The sequence below is a fragment of the Synchiropus splendidus genome, chromosome 1 (genome assembly GCF_027744825.2).
Source record: "Synchiropus splendidus isolate RoL2022-P1 chromosome 1, RoL_Sspl_1.0, whole genome shotgun sequence".
In the NCBI taxonomy this organism is placed as follows: Eukaryota; Metazoa; Chordata; class Actinopteri; order Syngnathiformes; family Callionymidae; genus Synchiropus; species Synchiropus splendidus.
In genome coordinates, this window is record NC_071334.1 from 45,762,604 (window position 1) to 45,787,392 (window position 24,789).

Below are 24,789 nucleotides of genomic sequence, written 5' to 3' on the forward strand. Positions count from 1 at the left end.
CTCAACATCTTCCTACCAATGTACTGGCTCTCTCTCCTCTGTACATGTCCAAACCATCTGACTTTGTCTCCTAAACACCTGAGCACATGTGCTGTCCCTCTGATCTACTGCTTCCTGATCCTATCCATCCTGCTCACTCCCAGAGAGAAGCTCAGCATCTTCATCTCTGCTGCCTCCAGCTCTGCCTCCTGTCTTTTCCTCAGTGCCAGTCACTGAGTGCTTGGCAAACAAGAAGGGGCTCAGCGCTGAGCCTTGGTGCAGACCTGCTCACATATGCTAACTACTGCCCTTGGTCTACTTTCCACAACTCTTTGCCACACCTTCATGGCTCATCGACTTTATCCCTATATAGTTGCCACAATCAAGAACACCCTTGTTCTTGAAGATTCGCACCAGCACACTTCTCCTCCATTCCGCAGGGATCTTTTCACTCTCAAAGACCTTGTTAAATGTTCTGAAAGTTAGACTTAAAACTAATTTGAAGGACACTGAAACCAGATCACCTCCAAAGAATGATGATATCGTGACTTGCCAAGATTGGTGTTGACTCCACCATTTAGCAGATAATATAAATGTCAGCATTTCATCTGGTTTCCTCCGGGCACTCCGGTTTCGTCCCATAGTGGTTGATCAATAAAGCAAGATATAGTAAAGCTAAACTCACATTTGAAGGATTAAAGTCCTGATAACTATGTAATATTTGATCTTCTTCATCTTGAACATTTGTACAACATTTAACAAATTATTTAAGAACAACTGATGCAGCCTCAAATACTGTGTGATGCCTTTTGGAAATATACGAGATTTAATATCCTCAAAGGCCTTGTGACCCAAAACTTGACGTCACCATCGTGTCACTTTTACTCAACATTGAGGACATAACATTCGGAGAAACCTTGTTCCATTCCGTGACTCACCCATCATGTTAGTGGTTTGAACTTTGACATTTTGAGTTTGTCAGCTGATTTATTCATGTATAGAATCCAAAAAATAAAAGACCATTTCCTGTCAACAACAATTAATGGATGACTATTACAATGATTGTGGATATGAATAAATAATTGTAATCACTTATGACGGTAAAAAATATTTATTTTGGTGGTTTTCTTGTACATTCTGAAAATCACGGTAGTAAGAAAAATAAAATCATTACAAAGGTAATACTGTCTGTTACTGTCATATTACACTGATGCTTCCAGTTCTGTTCAACAGATACAAAAAGTATAAAATGCTGTGAACAGCTTGTTTTCACGACTTCCGTTTCGGTCATCGAGGCGATACAAGAAACACTTTCGGCACCAAACACATGATAAACTCTCTTTCAAATCTTGAATGTTGAATGAAAGCTACTTTATACTGCACAGACTCACACTCAAAGTCATCAAATCTTCTCACAGGTTTTTTTTTTGGAGGAAAAATGATGAATGATGAATGAAAAATGAATGATGTAACCTGTAGAGAAAACAATCATAGAGCCACAGCGTAGAAAAAAAGCAAATTCTGTTGATCTCCAAGTCAGAATTTCGGTAAAACTTCGCCACTGCAAAAATGTGCCCAGACGTCTGCAGCATCGTCCGCCATCTGGTGACTGCTCCCGCATCTTTGGTGCGAGAATTCCAGCACTGCGGCATCATACGTGTGGCATCATGGCAGTGGGTGATAAATGAGCAGAGCGGGAGGATTGTGTGTTCTACTATGGGTGGTGCCTGAAAGAACCAGGCAGCAGATGCTTGGCATTTCCCTTAGACGTAGACACCTTGAATGTTTTCTTAATAGAGGGCTGCCAAACCTCTGCTCAGCCAGCAGCGACGGTGGCCCAGGGATGAGAGGTCTAACAACACAGCAGTGGTCAGTGGGACGTTTGCTGCTCCAGGTCAATGTGGAAAGAGAGGGACGTCTCCTCTAAAGGTGTGGGTTGCACACACCAGGGGCGCATGACCAGTCACTTCGCATCAACAAGTCATTTTATGTCCAACACATCAAAGTTATCTCGGAATGTCTCCAACACTTGGACCAGAGCCTTGAAGGTGGGTCGCAGTCCCGGGTCGCCGCACCAGCATTCTGTCATCATCTTGTGAACCTGCGAGAGTCAGGACGACAACCTAGTCAGCAGAGTCCGATTATCCCCCCGTCGCTGAGTCAGCTGTAAATCACAGGGCAGTGCGACACATTCCTTCTTTTACAGACTTTTCGATTCATTTAAGTATCGCTGCGAAATCTCTTTTCCCTGCTGAGCCACTGAGCCGTCAGCTCTCAGGCAGCCCCTCCTCCCTCTGCTCACGCAGCAGCCAGTGAGGGAAGTGCATGAGAAACATTCTGCGAGGGTTGAGTTCAAAGTCCCCAAAGGAAAATCAACGCCAGAAATACGGAACGATTTTGTATCACCTATTTTGTAGATCAACTGTACTGTGCCTTGCTCTTATTTCCACAACCTGAGGTGAATGTGGCAAATGTTTTCGGTCACACGAGTCGCCGTCACAAATCGCAATATGATGACGCAAATACACTTTAAGGATGATAATTCAGCAGTGAGCAGTGACAAAAAAACCCTCTTAAGGCGCAGATGTATTGAAGATGTGGTAACTTTTCAAATCGAAAATGATGTGCTCCCAGGCTGCACTTGTTTCGGTCACGGAGCATGTCAGAAATCATCTTGAAATGCTGCTCTGGTGGGAATTCTTGTTAGTCTGTGTAAACATCGTAATATGTATTGCAATGAAAAATAAATCGCAATGCATTATCGTGCAGCCTTACTGGCGAGACCCACTCCTTAAACAGTCACCTATCTGCACACTGTCATGCAACAGAGATGTGATTAGATGTGGTCATCGTGACCTTTCACAGGAACCTCCATGTCTCACCCTCTCCAGGTGGTCACAGGCAGAAGGATGCTCTGGGCCAAGCAGCAACACGGATGCGTAAGAAACAAATGATGTCATATCAAAATTGCCTGGTTGATAAAACCACACAGACAATGATTCGCTGGCAATTCTGGCTTGGTTTTAGTCACGAGTTGGTTGCAAGCTTGACACATTGGTGTAGTTGAGTCTTGTCATAATTCTCCGCCTCGGTGTGGACCCAACAAGCGTATATTTGGAGTCACTGACCTCCTTTGGACAGTTCCCCGGGGCAGGAAGTCTGTATCCTTGTTTCAGCAGTTTGGTCAAATGATAGACGATCATCTGACCTTGCTTCTCATGACCCATCTTCTCCATGAACACCTACAAAATGAAGTATGACTCATGTTACTGCAAGTGCAACGTGAAGCCCCCACTTAGAGTTGATTACAAATTCATTTTGCAGCCCGTGAGCAAGGCAATTACGCCACTCAGTTAAGCTTTGGTACTATTCATGCTGGGGGCAGTCACTGCGTTCACACAGCAGGGTTAGTTCAGACGCGTGAAAGAAAACAAGGTGTTTACCGCCGGTGGGCTGACGTTTTTGTCGCTGTAAGTGAAGAGCTCATAGAGGACGACGCCGAAACTCCAAATATCAGACGCCACGGAGAACTTGCTGTCAGTCAGGGACTCAGGCGCGTACCTGAAAACACCGAGAGATCAGCTCCTGAAAATATTTTAAAATTAGTGGTGGGACTTTAATGAGTTAATTATCATGAATTAATTACAACATTATTACAATCAATTAATTACAAGACAAAAATATTTAATTTCATTGAAGAGTTTGCTCTCCAGACAACAGGGAACCTTTGTCAGTGCAGGAGTTCCTGGTCCACTGATCCCACTGATGCACAAGACACGTGGCAGCTAGGATGATAACAACAACAACAAACATGGAGGAATCCCTGAACCAAAGCAAACAAAAGCATCTGTTTGCTTTGGTTCAAGGAAGTTTTTTCACTACACAATGACCAGGGTTTCCACTGCTCTGAATGGACTTGAAATTCTTATAACATTGAAATTCTTACACAAATATTTTCAAGACATTCAAATTCATTCCAATTGAAAAATGTGGCTTCTTGTGGCAAATATTCTGATACCATTAAACTGTGATTAATTCAAACTCTCTAATTAATCAGATTATTTTTTAAATGGAATCCCGCCCCTATTAAAACATAAGGCTGCTCTCCTAAGTTTCATATTCATTAAATCTATAAGGTATTTTCATGATCATAATCACACATCAGTTGTACAGCATGACTCTTAAGAAGAACCGATTTAAACATGTTAACACTAGTATCATGCTAGTCTCACTGTGAAAGTCCCAAAAGTAATGTCACTTATATTTAGAATTCAGATGGAATGAGTAAAGAAGGGCCGCATGTGGCCCTCGACTGCACTTTGCCCACATCTGACCTAAGCAGAGCTCCTACCAGAATATGGGACTTTCGCCAGGCTCTTTCACCGTGTAGTACTCCTTATCTTGTGGAAGCACTTTGGTCAACCCAAAGTCGCCGATCTTCACCCTGATCTCACTCTCCACCAGGATATTTCTTGTCGCCAGGTCTCGATGGACGTAACGTCTCATGGCCAGATAGTCCATCCCCTGAAAGGAGGGAGTATTGGTCACACCATTCCAAACGTTTGTCACCGACATCCCAACTCCTCTGAATCACCTTGCTGATCTGCAGTGCGTAGAGCAGGAGCTTCTTGGAATCAAAGTGCTCTTTGTTCTTGATGAGATAATCTCGCAAGCTGCCGTAGGGGAGGTACTCCATGATCAAGCGAAGGTTTCGCCGCCCTGAAACAGACGCCAATGTTTAAATCTCCACTCAATTGGGCATTTTTGGAGGGAAATCTAGATGAATCTGTTTCATGAGCGGAGTCACTGATGCCTGAGGCAGCGAAGGTGGCAGCTGTCCCGATATTATTACGGAAAACAAATTGTGCTGGACTGATAACATCTAATAATGGGGCAGATATTGGCTGATCAGAGATGTCTGGGAGTCACACCTAAGGCAGTGGTCTCCAGAGCTTAAGATATTGGGTCAGCGATGCAAGATGGAAACACATGGAAATGGCCATCAAGTACATGAGACCATGAAAGTTCAAGTAATGGCACAGTTATTGTCAACAGCAATGTACTGTACACACATTTCATCGGGTAGCCAAATCCATGCCACTGGGTACTCAGCGCACACACTAGCGGACCAACGTAGACGAGAATATTGAATTAAAGAGACCAACCTGCGCTGTAGCAGACTCCTTTGTATTTCACAATGTTTTCGTGGTGCAGAGATTTCAAGATGTCAATCTCTCTCTCAAAGTCTCGGAGGTGCTCGGCCGTGGTGTGCTGGAGCTTCTTCACCGCCACAACCTCACCGGTGCAATCCTGCAGCGGGTCGTACCTGCACAGCTCCACACTTCCGAAGTTCCCCTGAACAAGACAGGGAGTAGTGGTGAAAGGTCTTCCGGGATTAGCTTTGAAATCATCTTACACAGGTAAAGACAAAAATGGCATGAGTAAAAAGAATCCCTTTTAATGCTTCAGGAGTGCCACACAATTCACTACTGTGGCATTCGGAGAGATAGATTTAATGCCCCATTCAGCATTGAGACCCAAAAACGTGTTCTGTGTACTTTGCCGAGCTGTTTGAGAAATATCAGGTGTCTCTCCTCAAACTGGGCCGACTCGTGACTCTCAGCGGTCCAGGGCAACCCGAGGCCTCGAGCTCTGTTTGGCACCATGTCGCTCTCTACCAACAGCTCATAATCTGCAACACAACATTGCCTCCTTTACAAACACTTCACATAGATGAGCCGCGGCTCTTACGAAACAGAGTAAACACCGGGAGTGAAGAGACTGTTGAGGTCTCTGATGATGGCTCTGAAGGAGGGGCGGTGTGACGGCTCATAGTCCATGCAGCTGTTGATCAGGTTGGCCAGTTCTGTCCACTTAGGAGCGGGTAGCTGGTGTCTGTCCTCGTAAAACAGGTTCTTCTGTGGACCAAGAGAGGATATTTTAAGGAGCTGCAGCCGATGTAAGAATTGCTACCAGCATATTTGCTGTTTTGATGTGCTTCACTAGCATTTGCTATTCTGGCTTTGACCAGGAATATTGATGACACATCTATATGTTGGTCTCTAAGTTCTCATTCAGATCGTGGATCCAAGTTTCCCCACCAAATGAAACTGAGTTTCATTCACAATATTAATATTGCCTTGCCATTTAGACGTAGATTATCAGTTCATAATCTATGGTTTTTGTGACCTTGAAGCTGTCCAGAGTGCTGAGTGGTTTGTCTCCTCCACTGCAGATCTCCCACAGGGTGGTCCCGAACCCCCATTTGTCTGTGGCCAAACTAAAATTCTGAGCATTTTCGATGCATTCCGGAGGCACCCAGGGGATTCTCTCCAGCAGAACTAGAGAGGGGATGAAAATCATTACTCCATAATTACACTCGCTCTGCACCAACATATCAGTGGACACAAATGTCCACTCACCTTCTCTCGGCAGCACTGTGATGCTGATTCCAGGATCGCTCAACTTGATGAAAGGCAAACTCCCGGTTTTCCGATCCTCCTTTCTAATCAGCAGAACGTTCTTGGCACAGATGTTTCCATGCACAAGGTTTTTATCCTCCTGAGATCCAACACAATCACATGAAGTCAGACATCACATGCAAAAAGAATCCTTCCAGTCCACTCCCTACCAGATAGTGCATGGCCCAGGCCAGCTGCTTCGCAACCTCCAACTTCCAGGTGATGTTGACAGTGCTTTTGTTCTTCTTCAGGTAGATGTCCAGGGAGCCAAATTTGCCGTACTCCTGCACCATCATGTCTGCGAGATAACCACTTCCCATTAACGCACGACAGAAATATGCATTTGCTCGATGTGCATGAATGATAGTGACGCTTCACAAGTAACTACATTTTGTTTCACTCGTACACTGTAAGAAAATTACATGGATTTAATAGTGAATAACTGTTACACATGAGCAGTTTGATTCTGTAAACACTAAAAAAGTCAGACAGCAAAAACAGACAGCAACTGTAAACATTTTTATCAGTGAAACCAGTTAATTTTAGATCTTTTTCAAAGTAAAATATGCAGAAATTGACCACTGAAATCGTCAACACTGCATAAACTGTACATGACTTAACAGCAAGAACGAATCAGAATCATGCAGCACCATGTTGAAAATCTTAAGATTTATTACAAGTGTGAAGGGGAGCGCTTGGTAGATAAAGCCCTTCAAATTAATTGTCTGTTTCAGTCACGGTAAAGATTGTTAAGGTGAAGTGACATAGAAGTTGTTATATACAGTATATATACCAAGTGACTTCGATATCATCTCGAGAGCTTGTGATGGTCTCCCACGACACATTTATGTTTGAGTTTTTTAACAGCCCAGGAGACCCTTCATAGCGAAAAAGGTTGCCCCATATTAACTACAGTAGAGTTCTGGTATCCACTGCTTGTTTCTACTGTTAAAATACAGTTCGACATAGCTCAGATGGCAGCGTGGTCGGTGGCCGGTTCGATCCCAGCTTGTGATGTGTTTGTGACGTTGTGTCCCTGAGCAAGACACTTAATGGTTTGCTCCTGATGGTTCAGAATGGGTGACTTACTGTAAAGCACTGGTTGCTGGATAAGCATGGAAAGCGCTATATAAGTAAGAGCCATTTACCATTTCACCATAGCAGAGAGAAACTGTTTTAGTCATCTAGTTGCATGAAGGATCATTTTCTGGTAAAAAGTTTTTCACAGTAGCATTTTTCTGCTACTGTAATAAATGCACATTTTTTAGATTAAACAGACTTGATGTCTCTTCACTGTAAAAGCAAAAAAGGTTGTACCGTATTGATTACAATAAAGTTTTGGACACTCAGCTGCCAGTCTTTTACCATGAAAAAAATGCAGTGTCCACACAACAAGCTGAATCCTGGTCTAGAGGGTCAGTTTCTCGGCTTGTGTGTGTGTGATGTAAACTTACGCTCATCTCCGCAGACACACACACCGTAGCTGAGAATTAAGTGTTTGTGTGACAGCTGGCTCATCATGCTGGCAGCCTCAAAGAATGACTGGAAGAAGATGCGAACATTAACATGACTAAAATGATTAGATGACCTTGGGAAGACAGGAGACAACAAACCTCTGAATAGTTGCGATGAGCCTTGTCCAGTATCTTGATGACAACATCCATGTGGTGCACCTCGCCGTAGTCTCTCAGCTCCTTCCTCACGCCGCTGAAGATCTTGGTGAATGTTCCTTGACCAAGACTTTCGTTCTTGAACGCATTATAAAAACACAACAGGCACAACATTTTAGTAAAAAAAAAAAAAAAAGGCTTTCATAACTTGTTTTATGCAGGCTTTTTAAAGTGCTCAAAAACAGGCGGCTTGTGGCGCCACATCACTGAATCTATCCACAATTGCTCATATCAAACTCAAGTATTCAAATCAAATCACAGCATCACATTATATCACATCACAGCAAGTGGTTAACAAGGTATTATGATGCAGCGCAGTGGACTCATAGTCCATTAATGTTCACTGCCCCTCACACAGTAGGTCTGTCTTCAAGCATCATTCACTTGTTGATAAAATCACACAAAAGTAGAAAGGCTTTACATGTATAAACACCATCTTACCAGGCACAGGTCTTCTTTTCGGATCTTGTGGAAGACCATCTGGCTAATATGCCTGTGAAGGGACGGGGAGTCAGGAACCTGCAGGCCCTGGTTGTTTCTACACACCAGCAGGTTGGATTTGTCTGGAGATGTGACGAATTTTGAGGTTTTCATTTCAAACTTTAGAAAGGTTTACAGTCATTTATTTGAGCTGGTTTGTGTGCGACTACTGACATTTGGGGTTGGGTGGGCAGCATTTGATAAGTTGGAATGTGTAGCCATCAGTTCGTAGCGCCTCCTTCTGGTAGCAGTTGAGAAGTTCCAGGAGTGAACCAAAGCGTCTCTTGGCACCAGTGAGGATGAACTCGCCTGACTCTGTCCTCACAATCTGGCAGTGTTTATACTCCACCATCGAGTCATACTGGAAATATGACAAGGCTTTAGTGAACAGCAAAATAAATTTACTTAAACATTAAAAATCCAATGCAAATACATAGTTAGAATTAAGAGACAAAATACTGAGATTTTTCGTTTTTTTCGGAGTGGATGGAGATTATCAACACAAGGTCAGTAGAACGTTTTTTTGGAAAGCTCTACTGATTGCTAGATAATACTATGAATATAAAAAAACATAGTGTCTCATTTTGGAGAACTACAAAGAAATAACTGTGCCTCATGATTTAAAACATGTCATCGGCAAAACAAAAATAATTACAGTGAAGCAGTAAAATTCTACTACCTGCGACAAGGCTTTTAGCTATCAGTCTGTTCAGTCACTCAAGAACAAATGTTAATGTTAATTAAATTTCCCAGACAAGTTCTGGCTGCAGCACATGCTCAATATAGTAGTTCATGCAGCGCTGGAATGCAACTCCTTCAGGTGACTTTAGATCAAGAGTAGATATACAACAGTCAGTGCTATATTCGATAAATTGTTCTACACTTCAGTGGAAAAGCAGGATGAAAAAAAAAGCATGTTGAGACTGGAAGACGAGCATGGTCTGTAGCTAGGAGAGTGTGCATGGGATCGGACATGCAACAACAACTGTAACCTGTCTGAATGAAACAGAACAATATGATATAGGTCCTTCACTCCAAATGATGTACTGGTCACTGGCTCAGCAAATGTTCTTCAACAGCACTTCGTTGACTACCAGTAGTGAAATGTGTGCTCTGGAAAATGGTCCTTTACTGTCCTCTAGTGGTGGGAAATCACCAACGGCTTTTGATGCGGCTTCAACACGCAATGTGCCAAGTTCTGAAAGCAATGTCAGTTCCACTTCCGCCTTTAACTTTTATAAACTGAACGAATCCACAAAGTTGTCGCTATCATGAGATCTTCCTGTTTAGTTAAAAGAACATAGAATATAACGAAAAAAACAAAACTACATGATAATGAAAGTATTGACTACAGTGTGCTTCATCCCTTAAGTTGTAATTCAGGCTTCACCAAACTGTTCCAGAAAGGTGCATAGTGGGAGCATGTTTTCGTTCCAACCAACCAAGCACACACAGTTCAACCAACTGGATGTCTGCTGAAACATTTCGCACCTGACTGTCAACCATCTGTCTTCAGCTTGACTGGTTGGAACAAATACACAATTTGATCACAACCAAAACACACACATCATCAAATGTAAGTCAAACAACCCCCAAAAAAAGACATCAAGAAAAGAAATGAAAGGAAAACTTACCCCGACTACAAAGGACATGAAGAATTTGTCATAGTCCCTTGAGCTACAGCGGAGAATGTAGAGCCCCTGATTGTTTCCACTGCGACATAGTTTACCGATTGTAAACTCCATTCTGCCACCAGAGATCAAGAAGTCACGCTTTGGGTGTTTATTTATCCTTAAGGGGAGTTCATGAGAATACTCACGACACAGGGCCATGGCAGTAGTTCTGGATACACTCCAGCAGTCTTGGGGAGGCAACCTCTTTGCAAAGATAATGGTGCGCATCAGCAACTAGTCTGTAATATCCATCCACCAGCGACACAAATGACAAGGCTTCAGACAGGGAGTGGAACTCCAGTTCCTGAATGGACAGAGGAAACATATTTGACTATTAGTAATGATGTTCTGCCTAACTATGGCATCCTCTCTTCACCTCTCATTGTCTGTCCATCACTCGAGCAAAAAAACTTCCTCCTTACTCATTCCTGTTGTCTCCAGCTTCTCTTTCTACGTACACTCACTATAAATCACGACATCACGAGTGCTTCATGGAGACCCTAACCTCGTCCATTGGTACAAGGGTGTCAAACAGACCCGCAAAAGGGCCGCAGTGGGTGCAGGTTTTTGTTCAACAGGTGAACCAATCAGGTGTCAGTCACAAACAGTACCAGACTGACAATCAACTGGTGACTGACAGTCTTCATACACCTGATTGGTGAGTAGGTGTCCTCGTGCTTGGTTGGAACAAAAGCCTGCACCCACTGCGGCCCTTTGAGGACCGGTTTGACACCTGTGCATACAGTGTGTACAGGTCTGACAGCTGATCCCTGATGTCACCCTCTCACCTTGAAGCCCTCCGCCAGTCATACATCCCACCTCACTACTGTCTCACTGTCCTCAAAAATGTTCGACACAACCTTCACTTCTTCTGACTTTCTCATACAATGCAACACTTCCTCTTTAGGAAGGTAGACTTCTACTCAGCCTCAACAACTCCTTGTCACATCTTTATGGTGTGACTCATTCGCTTCACCCACTACAGTTACTCTAAGAATCATCTTCATTCTTTAAAAATGCTGAACAGGCTGCAGAGAAAGTCCACTACAGCAGCCGATTAAGAGTTGCCCTCACTTCCACCTTGCTAATACCCTGAACTACTTCATCGACCAACTCACCTTTCTCTGTCCTCCACCTTTTCTGATTTCCTTGTCCTTCATCAACCTAACCTGTTGCACCACCTTTCCTGCGCTCTCTCTCTCTGCATCTTGCTCTCCTTCCTTGCTATCCCGTCTCTCATACACCTGTAAGCCACGGCCTCATCCTTGGCAACCTTTCTCTTCGCCCTACATGTACACAGGAGGGGGCCTATACCAGTCAAGGCGATGCACTTGTCATTGTGGCCACTTCATAAAATTGTCCTCGACGGTAAAGTGAACAACTCACAGACAGCATTGCAGCGTTTGCCTGATAAGAGGATGGGTTGAATCAATGTAAGAACATGAGTGACAAATCACAAAGAGACTGTACCAGGGTCTGGTTGTCCTGTCGCGTGAGGGTGACGATCCGACTCTCCACTGAGCCATCTTTATTGGCTTGTTTGATGCCGATGTCTATCACCTCAGGGAAGTCACAGTATGTCTTCAGCTCCTAAACACAGAAGAAGAAAGAGAAAAGAGTGCGTTCATTTCACTGTGATTGCTGCAACACATGCACAGAAATGATTGTGAATAATGAATTATGATGGGGCGGCTCAATCTAAATCAGGGTCGCCATGGTAACCATCACACAGTTCTCACCTCTTCTGCTCCTTTTGACCACTGGATTCCTGTGTTGCCCATGACAACAATGGTGACCTCACTAGCAGAGAGGTCTGTGACCTGGAAGCGCTCGGTGTAGAGCGAAGGAAGCAGCATCTCCAGGCTCATGAGGTATTTGAGCTGGAGGTTACAAACTGTGGCCTTACATTCACCAAACTGGCGAATGAACCTCCTAAAGCGGAACCGGATCCTCTTGCGAGTCAAGATGTTGTATTTTTGGATACGACTCCGCATGCAACTCGGGAGGAAGGACTTGTAGCTGTGTGTTTTTTGAGACAGACAACAAGAGTTAGAACATGTATATAACGAACCAAAGATTAACCCCAATAAAAAAAGTGCCTTCTCAGAATAAAAATCTTGAGGATTTTTTTTTTTTGGCAAAGAAATACGCAAACCCATAAAATATGTACATATAATTGCGTATATAATTATTATCTGAGGAAAGAGTTGAGCGAGAAAAAAGCTCATGATTGACTGGTTGATCTACATTCCTACTCTCACATTAACATCGTGTCGCGAATGAAAAAGTTCAAAGAGTTTACAGTTGAGTCGCATGCTCACATTCCCAGTAGTTATTGCTCATCCACTTCCTTTTCTCATTAACTGGCTTTAAATGCTGACATGTCGACTCATATCACACTCCAACAAGAAATACTCCACTGTGCCTTCATGACGCTTTATGGCATCACTCCAAGCTACGGTATTTGAGGCAAAAGGGCATCCTGACCACAGTCAGTTTGACATCACAAGCCAATACGATAAATAGACCTTATATTATTCCTCAATAATATGGTTCTAATGTTGAAAGAACCAGATCACATGAATCATTTATTGAAATCAACCTAGACAAAGCGTCACATATGTGCTTCACAAATCAGTTCACCAAACCTGGTTTCATTGCAGATGTCGACGGGTGATAGCCCACACTCTTTGGCGAGTCTCATCATGTCCAGCACAGCCAGTCCTAAGCACTCCTCCTGATCCTCGTGACTCAACTGGGTGTAAACTTTGCCACTCAGAAAGTCTCTACGCCACTGCAGCATCAGAGAATGAGAAGATTATTAGGAAAAAAAACACTATTACAACTTCTATGGTCAAATGTGTCAATCTGCAGCAAATCCAATCCTTAAGATACCTGGTTTTTATTTACCTTGTGGCTATTTTAATTCTCAACACGTTTTTCCATGTTTTCACTTACAATTTATGTCCTTTCGTCTCACAAGTCTTTCTCCAAGCTCTGCTTGGCTTAAGCATTAAAGGAAGCCATAAGCAGAAAGTCATAACTGATGACTTGAAATATTCCCTGTTTCTGATTCTAACCGAGTTTGTATTAATAATATAGCTCCTTAAGTTAAAACTACAATAACACTGCAAACAAAATTGTGAAGTGAAGCGAAACAAGCCCGTTACTACTCACATTACAGAGTCGTACAAGTTTGGATGTGCATAGTGAGACGAAGCAAATTCACAGGAATAGGTGCAGCCCTTATGTTGTAACTATGTCATGCAGTGCCTCCTGATCATGGTTTTTAATTTTCAGTTTTGACATATTCACTATCAGTACATCTTAGTTTAACTTTGTTTCAGAACTACATCATTTCTACAGGTCAAAGACTGTTGTCTTGAAATCTAATACAGCATTCATAAATGTACTTTAGCGTTTCGTCATTGTCTAACGTCAGGCATACACTAAGTGGAACACTTCCTACTTAAAGCACCACTATGGGAAAAATGTTATGTCGTACTTAATCACCTTGAAATAATGACACAATAATCCTTGCATATAAAGTCGATGCTTACAGACAAAGTATAAATAGCGGAACATTTCAAATCATGAAAAGTATGTGGAATGGCATTTACGCTTGAGTTTAAGATAAGAGAAGCTTTGTTTCTAAACATGTCACTTTGACACGCATCCTCACTTCCTGTTTTTGACTAGCATGTGAGACATTCTGCACATGTTACCCCCAACCACATTCACGTTTGCTGCCAACCAAACAAAGAACAAAGCGTGTCTTTTGGTGAGATTATTCACTTGGCACATAGTGTGTGTGTGTATATATATATATATATATATATATATATATATATATATACACACACAACTTCAGTTCTTCAGTTAACCACCGCTTAGTCCTGTTTAGGGAGTACTGGAGCCTAATGCAGAGGTCATTGGGCAAGAGGCAGGAATACACCCTGGACAGGTCATCCAATAGAGTGTCCAATTAACCTAGTGAACATGTCTTTGAACCCGGAGAAAACTCTCGCAGGCACAGGGAGAATATGCAAACTTCATGCATAAAGCAGGAATCCAACCCACAACCTTCTTGGTGTAAGGCACAAGTGCTAACCACTAGGCCGCCGTGTGACCCAGTTGTGAGCTGTATTGTGAGCTTTATTATTGGAAAACACACGTGTGACGTGATGCAACAAACCTGAAAAAACAGATATGCCATGACACAACCATCCATCACTGGCGTCTCCGTGCCTTTGGAAAAACCATAGCGGTGTGCAAAAGAAGAGCTGCCACTGTTATACCAGCCAGGGAAGTAAAACCTGCAGGAAAATGGAGAATAGATGGCAGGCGTTCAACACTTCCACTGCTCTACAGCTCAATAAATATGTAACAACTCCATTCACCTGATTCTGAACTGCAGGCTTTCTCTGGACGACTCGTGCAGTTTGAAGATGTGATTAGCAGGAAACCATATCTGGTCACTTTCTCTCATCAGGCCGAACAAGTTGAGGTACACAGGAGCAATACCTGAATGAGAACAGCATCACTCAGACAAGTAACTGAAACATTCAAAGCATTTAAAGGTTCCAGATGAGACAAGGATGTCACCACAACAAAGGATGAACCAAGCGAGACATCTGAGGCAGCAACTCAAATGGGCAACCGAAACATGTTTGACATTAGGCTGTCCACAAATTGGTGTCTGTGCTTTAACTGGTGGCGGTGTGTCCTGCTGATAACAATTACTCTCACACTTCAGGATTCCTTCTGTTCCCCAGGAAAAACCTGACTGCACGTCAAAGCCAGAGCAAAGCTGTTATCAGCGTGAAAAATGCACGCCTGTGCGCGTACATAATGTTGTCACGCAACAGGAAGTCACAAAGTGGCTGTGTAGCAACAGTCTGTGGACAGGAACACCGCAAAGGCGGAAGTTCGATCCCCCACTGGCAACAATGAACGGAGATGCAGTTCCAGGTTTGACATTAGTTTGACATTAGTTTATCATGGTGAAACTCAGTCCTGCTGTTGTGCAGCTCAGACATCTGCTTCTTCCTTGGATAGTTCTTACTGCAACAGGAACAACATTACTATTACTATTGTCCAAATCTTGGCATCCCTTTTCTGCGACAGACCAAACCCCGGTAGTGCTCCTCCAAGAAATGATCAATGAGTTAAAAATACCCATTTTAAACTTGTGTGATGCAAAGCGCAGGTGGGAGAGCGGAGAGAGGGAGGGGACATTCATTAACTCAAATGTCACCAAAATGCTCTTTCCACTGATGTAATAAACAAAATTCTTCGGTCAGCAAAACTCCATTTTAAAGAGTCATGAAAGAACTGGGTTCTCTTTATTTCACTAAAACGTCAAAATAAACTTTATAGGACAGCCTGTCAGAGTAAGACAAAAGCACCACCACTAGGCAAAATGTCTCAAAATAAAACCTGTCCGGAGTAAACGATTCATTCAGAGGTCATCATCTATGAAAATAGAAAAAAAATACACAAGAATACACAATAACAATACACAAGAAGTGGCTACGAGAGGAGCACTCTTTCAACTCGTTGGCTAGACAACTTATTTCTCCTCGAGGTCAGCGTCCGACAACCACATCTAAACAGTCCTTTCCTCCAAGGCACATGAGTGTGTTAATGAGTTCAGAATGCCAGAAGCAGCTCTCTTCACCATTATGAAAACAAGTCATTCTCCATTTTACTGGAGGCTTGAGAGCATGCCGTGTGTAAATCCTCCTCAACACTTTGGGTGTGAGTCATGCGAGTCACAAGTCATGCAAAAAGTTTGGCTCCAGGGATAAGGACTTGCCCCGTGTGGTCCTTATTTGGAGTCGTGCAAGATAATGCCAGTCTTTTGCAGGTAATGGCAGCTTTCTCACGCTGCAAGTTCTTTGGATTGATCCAGTCAGCTCATTGCTGGCGGAGCTTCAATTGTGGCTAGTACAGCACAAGTGTCAGCATTCACAGGCACTCAAATTTTGATTCACGATCAGTTTCCATCTTTGTAAAACAGTCAGATATATTGAAAATATTCTTTAGTCTGATGTATATTCTGCTTGAGAATGTTCTGGAAGGTGGGAGGCTCCTCCTTAGAAACTTGCTACGTTACCGTCACAACATATTCAGCTACTTACACCCACTTTAGTTTGTTGGCCAAAAATGAAGTTTGAAATAGTGTGATTTCCAGACTATAAGCCACTGCTTTTTTCACGCGCCCTGCAGCTTCTACAGTGATGTGGCTGATACATGCGCTTTACGGGCAAACAGATGTCAAACAGAGTCTTCATTAGAGCCATGGAATTATAGACGCCTTATTTACATTAAAGTGCTCAATGCACTACGGTTTATAGACTAGTGTGAACAAAATTTGATTTCTTCTTAAATTTAGAGGAAGCAGTTTATATTCAAATGTGCTCAATAGTCCGTAAATTACAGTAGTGGCTTGGTCTCAGCTCCATACTGAGCAAAGTTATGATGTGCAACTACTTGGAGAGACTTGAAGTTGTGTTCCCAGGGCACGTATATAGTCTTCGATCTTTTCCTTTTGCTCTACAAATTCAAATTTGTTAAAAATTTCCATCTTTCAAATGATGTTGCCGTCCTAAATGTTGTCTTGTTTATGCTACATGGCGTGGATTGAAAGGCGTGTTTGATTTGTGACGTTGTTAGACTCAAACCTTGGGGATGCTAATCTGAAAGCATATTTTCAGTCCAAAGCATTTATGTATTCTCTTTTTCTTTTTTAATCACTGGCTGCGGTTACATGCAGAGTGTAGCCCGACTAAGGCAATAGCTTGATTAAGATGCCGAGTCTGATTGGGTCGACTAACTTAGCAACCATGCTAACGGTTGCTAACGTGCTGGCAATGTTGTCTCCTTAAACCGAGAAATCATGCCTTCATATCTTCATGTGGTAACTAATGGAAAAATGACTTGGGTGAAGGAAGTCGAAGACAAATCTCCACATCTGCAGATCACGGTCGTCGAATGTTATATGTTCACCGTAGACATCAATTAAGGCCGAGGATCACACATGCTGCACATCTCGCTACACACTAGCTTAGTCAAGCTATTAATTTCATTATCCAGGTTGCGTAGCCGGACTTGAATTTCTCTTCCATAGTTGGATTAAGCTATTTACATGCATTTTAAAAGTCTTGTAAAAGCTTAGCTGGACCAAAGCAACATTTTGGTTTTCTGGGCTGTCATGTAGCCGCAGTCATTGTTTCCATCCTGATGGTTAGTCCTTCTAGTGCCATTAATGTTTACTTTACTTTCAGTTGAAGTATTCAACCAATTCAACATTAATTCTCCTCGAGTTTATGGCTCACATTTTGATGGCACTATTAAACTGCATAAACATCTGTGTCTTTACCAGTCACCTAACAAAGACTCATTTCAGTCATTACTCTTTTAGATTATCTCACGTCCCCGGAGTTGCATTTTATTGAAGACTTGGGCAAGAATGGCTGAAAAAAAGGTCTGCTGCTAGCTCCTGACAAAACTTACCTACCTAGTTGACCCTCCCGGGGACAAGCTATGGCAATGAATATCAGGGAGATTATCAGAGACAATACTCATTCGGATAATTTTTGCACTTTGGTGAGATGAGGATTAAGCTGCCCTCTCTGGATTGTTTGAATATGTGTGTGGCGGCTGGAATAAGGACTAGCGAATCTTAACCGAGGGGAGGTCTCAAAAGTCAAAGAAGCAGTAGGCCACAGGTCCACCGTGTTCTGAATTGATTCACAGTGTTTACATTTACTATTTATCGATAAGCCAAAGTGTTTGCTTGCTGCATTTACATGTATAGACTGCACAGTCAATTCCCGCCAAGATTTCGGTCGTGATGGTGCAGAAGTCTTCTGGCTAAAAAAGCAGTTACACCACAAGTTGACCAATAATCACTTGCCTAGGCATCCATGTTGCATGTTGACGGAAGTACAATGTGATATGACATTTTCATCAGTGTCTTGATATTTGTAAGACGTGTCACAATATACGATAAACATCTCGATATTTTGTATTAGCTTAACGCTTTGATGCAAAATCAAACCAGAATAGTAATATTAGATATTAGGGTGGGTATATGGTCTTAAATTCATATTCCAATATAGTATGGGTGCTTAGCAATATTCGATATAAACCAATATATAACAAGTTGTATAACAGCTCGTTTTATTTAAATACGTTCAAAGCCTTCCCTAGGAGAAATAAGAGAAGCAGTTACCATAAATCACATATATGAAAGAAATAGCTGACATTTTTTTCCTCTAGTTGTGGCATATATAAAAAGTTGTAGCAATTAGTGAACATAAAATATGTAGGAATCAAACAAATAATACATGTCAATAGATTGGGAATATTGCAAATAAATGTCAAAATTAAATAAAATGATAATAATAATGGGGAAATGGGAAATGCACTTTGCGCAACATATGGACGAACCACACATGTGAACCGTACATGTATGTGACTGTATAGCACAATGCTGCTAACTAATGTTTACAAGGAGCAACGTTTTGAGATAAATTTAGAGACTGGAGATTTGGAGGCTGAAGGAGCAACTAAAACATCACACAGGAGCTTGTTTTGCAGCTGTGAACAGTAAGTCATGCTCCCATCGATAGAACTGACAAGCGCCGACTTTTACAGACGGGCCTTGCTGCACCTCAGATGGTATATTTGTTCACAACTCATAAGCAGTAATGCCCTCCTTGAACAGAACTCCATGCTAGTCCCCTGCAGAACTTCATCCTATATATAAACAACTAGGTGAGAAGCCAGCAATTAAACTGAGAGCCGGTGACCCACAACACAACAAACAAAGACTGGAAGAAAGAGGACAGTGAGTGGCACCAATGACCTATGAGAAGTTTGCACGTTCTTATCATCTACAGACGGAATGGCGCAAGAGGCTCTGGTAAAGAGAGATAGAGCTGAGAAGAAGCGTGAGGAATACACACAACAACTTCCTGATTTGAGCAAAAGAACTCTTAAAGGGTGGACCGGAGAGGACTGTCATGAAATAACAATTACAAATACACTTTCTAGTAATGATCTTTCACACAGCTGTTTCAAACACAAACGGTAAAAAGTCCCTTTTTCCAACAAGTATGTATGAGTATAAATACACAAGGAATCACTGACCACATGCTTTTGCTGCATGGATGCACAGTTCCTCAGCCACGTAGTCCCCAGGTGGATACGTTAGAACTTGATCTGATGATGCTCTTGGAGTTCCTCCTCCATCTCCCGTTTTTCCCAGAAAGTAGAGGTGGACGCTCAGAGTAGCAGACTCCATGTTCGACTTTGTTCCAAGAGAAACTTCGCTGACGTCTTCCAGGAGGTCATTGTCAGGTGCTTGAGGGCGAGGGGCTGATCGGTCCATGTCCATCAAAATAACGCAGGCCATCTGCTCTCATCCAACCACTGATAGAAGACCAGAAAAAGTTTGGGATTATTCTCAATCTTATGCAACTGACAGTTTATGTTTTTATGTAAATTTTGCTGAGGTAAAAGATGTTGAAGTACATACCGGAGGAGGGCATATTACAGTAATAACACAGACACTCAGACACTGTAGAATAGGGAATGTTTACTAAAGTAAGAAAACATAATACTGAAATATTTGGAATTTTACACTATAGGCTTGGTAAATGTGTGAAGTAAATGAGGAATTCTTCACCATTTTTAGTCAGATCTTCATATGACACGTGTCAGGCACTTCTGAATTCAGGAAATTTTCACGGTCACATGAGATATATGGAGGACAACAACATAAAATATTTCATTTCAGAGAGATCATTTGGATTCTCTCCCAATTTCTACCATTATTAATGTAAATCACATGCAGGTGATTATCAGTTACAAACATTCAACATTTTCATTTAAAACCTCCCACCGTTGACAGACAACACTGCGGTCATTTAATTGCCCTGTGGCATACTGTTGAAATGGAGAAAGACTTTGTTTGAAGACAGCCTTTTCATGCAATATGAAACCATGTGAAGGAAAATGTATATAATTTGTCACCTTATTTACTCCGTGAGCAGCCAAAAACAGAGAAACACCTTCCAGCGAATCTGTCGTGAAAGTGTTTACACCCAGAAACGTTTATCTTGCAGCAGACAGGCCCGGACTAAAGCCAGTTCCACAATCAGTCTTATCTGAATGATGGCATGTTTTTGAGTTTTGCTACATCTACCGCAGCACTTCTCACTCTTCCTTGGTTCAGTGGTCGCAGTGTTGTTATACTTCATTACAATTTGGCCATAACAGGGCACCATCATTTCCTCAGAATTTTTTGCCGCAGAATGAAACACTTGGGGAACTCCAACTCCACTCAGACAAATGAGGCACAATATCTCTAAAACAGTAGGCTACTTTCCTCGTGTTCAGTGCATTGAAATCTCTACAGCTAAGGCAGAATCAATGCGTCAATCAGGGATTGTAATGTTCCTTGCACAAACAGGCAACTCATCCTATGTGTCAAATCAGCGCTTCTCTGTCTCGTTTCATGTGATTTTATGCTTTTTTTTCCCCTTGTAATTCAGTTCACCGGTTCAATTACCAGTGAGTGTGTTTTGACTGCTGCATGCGTTCAGTTCAGGTTCAGGTTCTGCACCTTGGTTTATCATTCATCCTCATTCACTGGACCCTTTGGTTATTTCATTGTAATTTTAATGTAATATAATATGGCATTGTTAATATAATGCCTTTCATAAGCTGTTCACAAAGTGCCTTTATTGACAAAGATTTAGATTTAGTTAAAACATGATGCACAAAGTTTGGACCATATTATATCTGCAAGTCAATCAAAATGAGTGTTTTGCAGGTGCATGTTGCGTTTCAGGAGAGAGTTACAGTACTCATAAGAGACTTTTTTTCAGCATATGAGAACATGGATTTGATTTTGGATGTCATTTTTAGAAGAGGGAAACAGTACTGGACTGTTTTTTTAGTGTCAAATGAAAGCCATGAGTAAAATAAGACACGCAGCTTTCGGGATACAGGAACTTTGATTCAGTTTAATGCTTTTCTTATAATTATCCTATGGAAAAAAGACAAAAGTTTACAACAAAATGTCTAAATGTCTATGCAAAACATATACATATGAAATAACATTCACTGCATCAGACAATCACCCCCTTTCTATTGTGAGATCCGAATACCATACTCAAAAAGTTTCCTAAGTCCACCAGGGGCATGAGAAAGTCGCCTTCACCATACTTTGAGTACAGGGCCTCATTCCTTAGAGGTGGAGGGAGGCTGCTCCCTCCCACAATTTCCCACAGGATAGGGCATGTAGACGTTTTACCCCACCACACAGTGAAGCTCCTACAGTAACTGGCCCTGACTCTGTTTTTGTGAGCTAAAAAAGCAACACAGGGGAGCTAAGACTGACCTTGAGGCTGCATATTTAGCAAAAAAGCTAAGAGGCTCTTCTGTTTGAGGTGTAATACTTCGCTGTTCCCCAACACTGGTGCAAAACACTTGCTGAACACCAACAGTATAATCTGTTTGAGTGACAGCTGAGTGACTGTGCTAAAACATGCTGAAGCATCCCAATATCAATGATTCAAATTTAATTTAAGTATATCACATATATGTGCCTGTAAAGATTAGACACAAGATCTCTATACAGCTACAGTATGATATTACAGAGAAAATATCTTTGCAATATTTGTTAAAAAAAAGTTAAAATAATTCCTCTTAATTCTTCAACATCTGTCAATATATCCCATCATTATCAGGGTGTCCATAGTCTCCTAAATCGCACCAATCCTTCGACCACATCCATGGACTTCACAGTCTGTCAATTCTCCTTCTCCCTGTTACCTTCAACAACAACTTCATAATCTTCCCCTCTTCTTTCTTTGTCACTCTGCTTCCTCTCTTTTTGTCTCCAAGCAGTACAGTATATAATAGCAGGTCTCTCTAGCACCGTAACAAGCTTTCCTTTTCCATCCTGCCTGCATTCTCTTCATCACCGCCCTTATTCTCTGTCCAATACTCAGAAAGATTGAGCCCAAATACAAGATTTGAAAAGGAAGAAGATAATTGGTTGCTTGCTGTACAAAAAAATTATATATGAGCAAAAAACTCAAATAAAATCTCCTCTTTATCATGTAGAGTGAAACTCCTCAATTTCTTTGGCTCTTGAAACTGTTGTGCTGTGTATTTCATTTTCCTCATTTCACCTTTCCAAATCCATCTACGTACAAGAAATTAACTGTAAATGTCACGACCATCTTATGGGATTCCAACAGACAACAATCTACTGTATACACCAAAGACAGCAGTTTAATACATGCAGCTTGGAGTCTGTACTTAAAGGAATGAGATGTTTAAGGGGGTACACTGTACAAACAAGAAACAAATGACTCATGAACCCCTGTCTTCCTCCTAATGAGCGTCTTGATGACTGAGCTATCTGGAAGTTTTCAACTTGGACAGAAAGTGGTCTGTTGCTCATGTACATGTGAACATCCATGATGACTCATGTCACAACAAACACTTCACAGAAGTACTGTGTTGAAAAGAGAGAATAATGAAGGCAAATAGAGACCAGAACTTTGAGCAAGGACTTGATCGTAAAATGAATGAATGAATGCAATTGAGTTATTTTCAGATATCTGGAGAAAGGTGGCCACAGGCAGTGTGATTGAGTAGGACAACACACTCTGGGAAACCACACTGCCTTTTCATTGATTTGTCACTGAAGCCAGTTAGAAATAAGTAATAAATAAGAAATAAATAAGAAATAAGACCCTTTTGTTGATGATTAAAAAAACGGGTAGTTCCCATTCTTGCCCTAAAAAGGATTTTCTCCAGAACAGACGGTGTCTAAAGAATTAACCCATAACACATTCAAGATGGGGAACAAAATAGTCGGCTATAATGAGTGTGGCGTTGAAGGACAAGAGTGAAAAGCTTGAGCTATTGGTTATGTCAAAGACCCAATACCAATACAGATGCTGCAATTCGAGATAAGAGTACAGTTGATCTATTCACTATATATGTTGCTTACTGTTCATCAACTTGACATTACGCCCAGATCACTAAATCACTACATTCATATATTTGAAAATGCAAAATATAACTACCAAATTATTCATATAAAACAATCAAACCAAAGACAGCTGGCAGCTTCACTGCAAACTTGGATTGTAATAACACTCTCAGTATCTCACGGGTACTCAGGGGTACAGATCACCTCTCTTTTCTGCGTCTCTTGATTCATCTCATTCACAGTTTGTCTCATGGAGTTAATTTTTCAATTACTTTCAATTTGGTGACTATTTTTCTAAGCCTCGCAATGCGCACGGCACACAAATAAATAATGGAAATAAAAAATATAGAGCTGCTTTCAGACAAAGGTATTATTGTATCTTTGACACACATAATCAATCTGTTATCAGAACTGAAGACACAGAGTTCTCCGTGACAGATTTTTGCTGTGGTACAAGTTACCATACACACATAGTTTAGACGGGCATATGGATGTCAATAAGATGTCGCTCATAGTTGAGGTTTAGCAACTGAGTTTCAGTTGAAATGCGACGCAACAGATGAGAGCGAAGCCACACGTACCTGCCCCGGGTCTCTCGATATTGGTCGCCTTCTGTTGTTCACCGACAACAATGGCGCACAGTTTTCCAGTCTTCACAAGTTTGTCGACCCCGCTGTCAATCGAATGGACACTATAACGGTCCCCGTAATCACTGACAGCTGCTAGCTGCCGCAGCTAACGAGCTCCAGGTCAGAGTTGCACCGTCAGCAGCTGCACAGTGACATCTTTTCCGGACTGAGTCGCTTCACTCCTTGTCTCACGCACCGCCCTCTCCCTAGGACTCTTCAGGGTCGGACGGAGCACCGGTGGTCGGAACCAGCACCGGTGTGCCCATTCCCGTGTCCTCAGACAGCACGAGCGCGTCGGCGCGGCAGAAGGTGACGCCGCCTGGCGGCGAGGGGCTGTTGTTGCTTCCGTGTTTTCGACCACCGGACGCGGATGTGCTGTCCCCTCAAGATAGTTGATGGCTACGCATGTGCTGTGGTGGAAATAAAGAGATTTACTGCTTCATAATTGATTTAAAGAACTTGTTTCATTGCCCTTTTCGTCTCTTAAGTCTACGCTTTGTCTGAAGAATAACCAAGTGTTATTACTTATTAGTGTCACACATCATACAGAGATCTCATTTAGCTCCCAGAAATGTGTCAAGTTTCCACAGGCAGGAAGCATAGTGGACATTCAGATGTCAGCGGCCATGTCCAAAGTCTGGTTCAAGACTTTGATGGAATTCCACACGGCCTACATTTGTGACTCGCCAACGCTAGATGGACTGATAAGAACGGTGCTTAAGAAAAGTGAGGTTACTTACATGTAACCATCGTTCTCCGAAGTGTGCAACGCCATCTATAGGGCTTTTTTTTATTTCCCAGGAACCCTGTCCTGCACCGATGAAAAACCATCATCTCACCACCAAGATGGAGGGGCAGTATAGCCAACTGCTA

At 42.1% G+C, this 24,789-nt stretch overlaps 1 protein-coding gene across 2 annotated transcripts; it reads right to left on the minus strand.

The window, feature by feature from the left end:
* Positions 1-1,056: 1,056 nt before the first annotated feature.
* jak2a (Janus kinase 2a) lies at positions 1,057-24,789 on the minus strand. 2 transcript variants are annotated; one of them, XM_053875632.1, is made up of 25 exons: positions 24,657-24,789; positions 23,869-24,326; positions 19,423-19,704; positions 14,664-14,787; positions 14,459-14,579; positions 12,912-13,057; positions 12,003-12,282; positions 11,734-11,853; positions 10,410-10,567; positions 10,225-10,336; positions 8,765-8,951; positions 8,552-8,673; positions 8,054-8,188; positions 7,895-7,982; positions 6,611-6,738; positions 6,402-6,540; positions 6,169-6,320; positions 5,747-5,897; positions 5,538-5,671; positions 5,145-5,334; positions 4,574-4,698; positions 4,331-4,503; positions 3,423-3,540; positions 3,108-3,221; positions 1,057-2,080 (listed from the first exon to the last, which is right to left on the minus strand). In XM_053875632.1, exons 3-25 carry the CDS (start codon positions 19,685-19,687, stop codon positions 1,961-1,963), a joined length of 3,402 nt encoding a protein of 1,133 aa, XP_053731607.1. In that variant the 5' UTR covers positions 19,688-19,704; positions 23,869-24,326; positions 24,657-24,789; the 3' UTR covers positions 1,057-1,960. The 2 variants fall into 2 exon arrangements, with proteins under 2 accessions (XP_053731607.1, XP_053731615.1); XM_053875640.1 differs by lacking the exons at positions 11,734-11,853; positions 12,003-12,282; positions 12,912-13,057; ... (3 more) ...; positions 23,869-24,326; positions 24,657-24,789 and adding an exon at positions 11,382-11,558.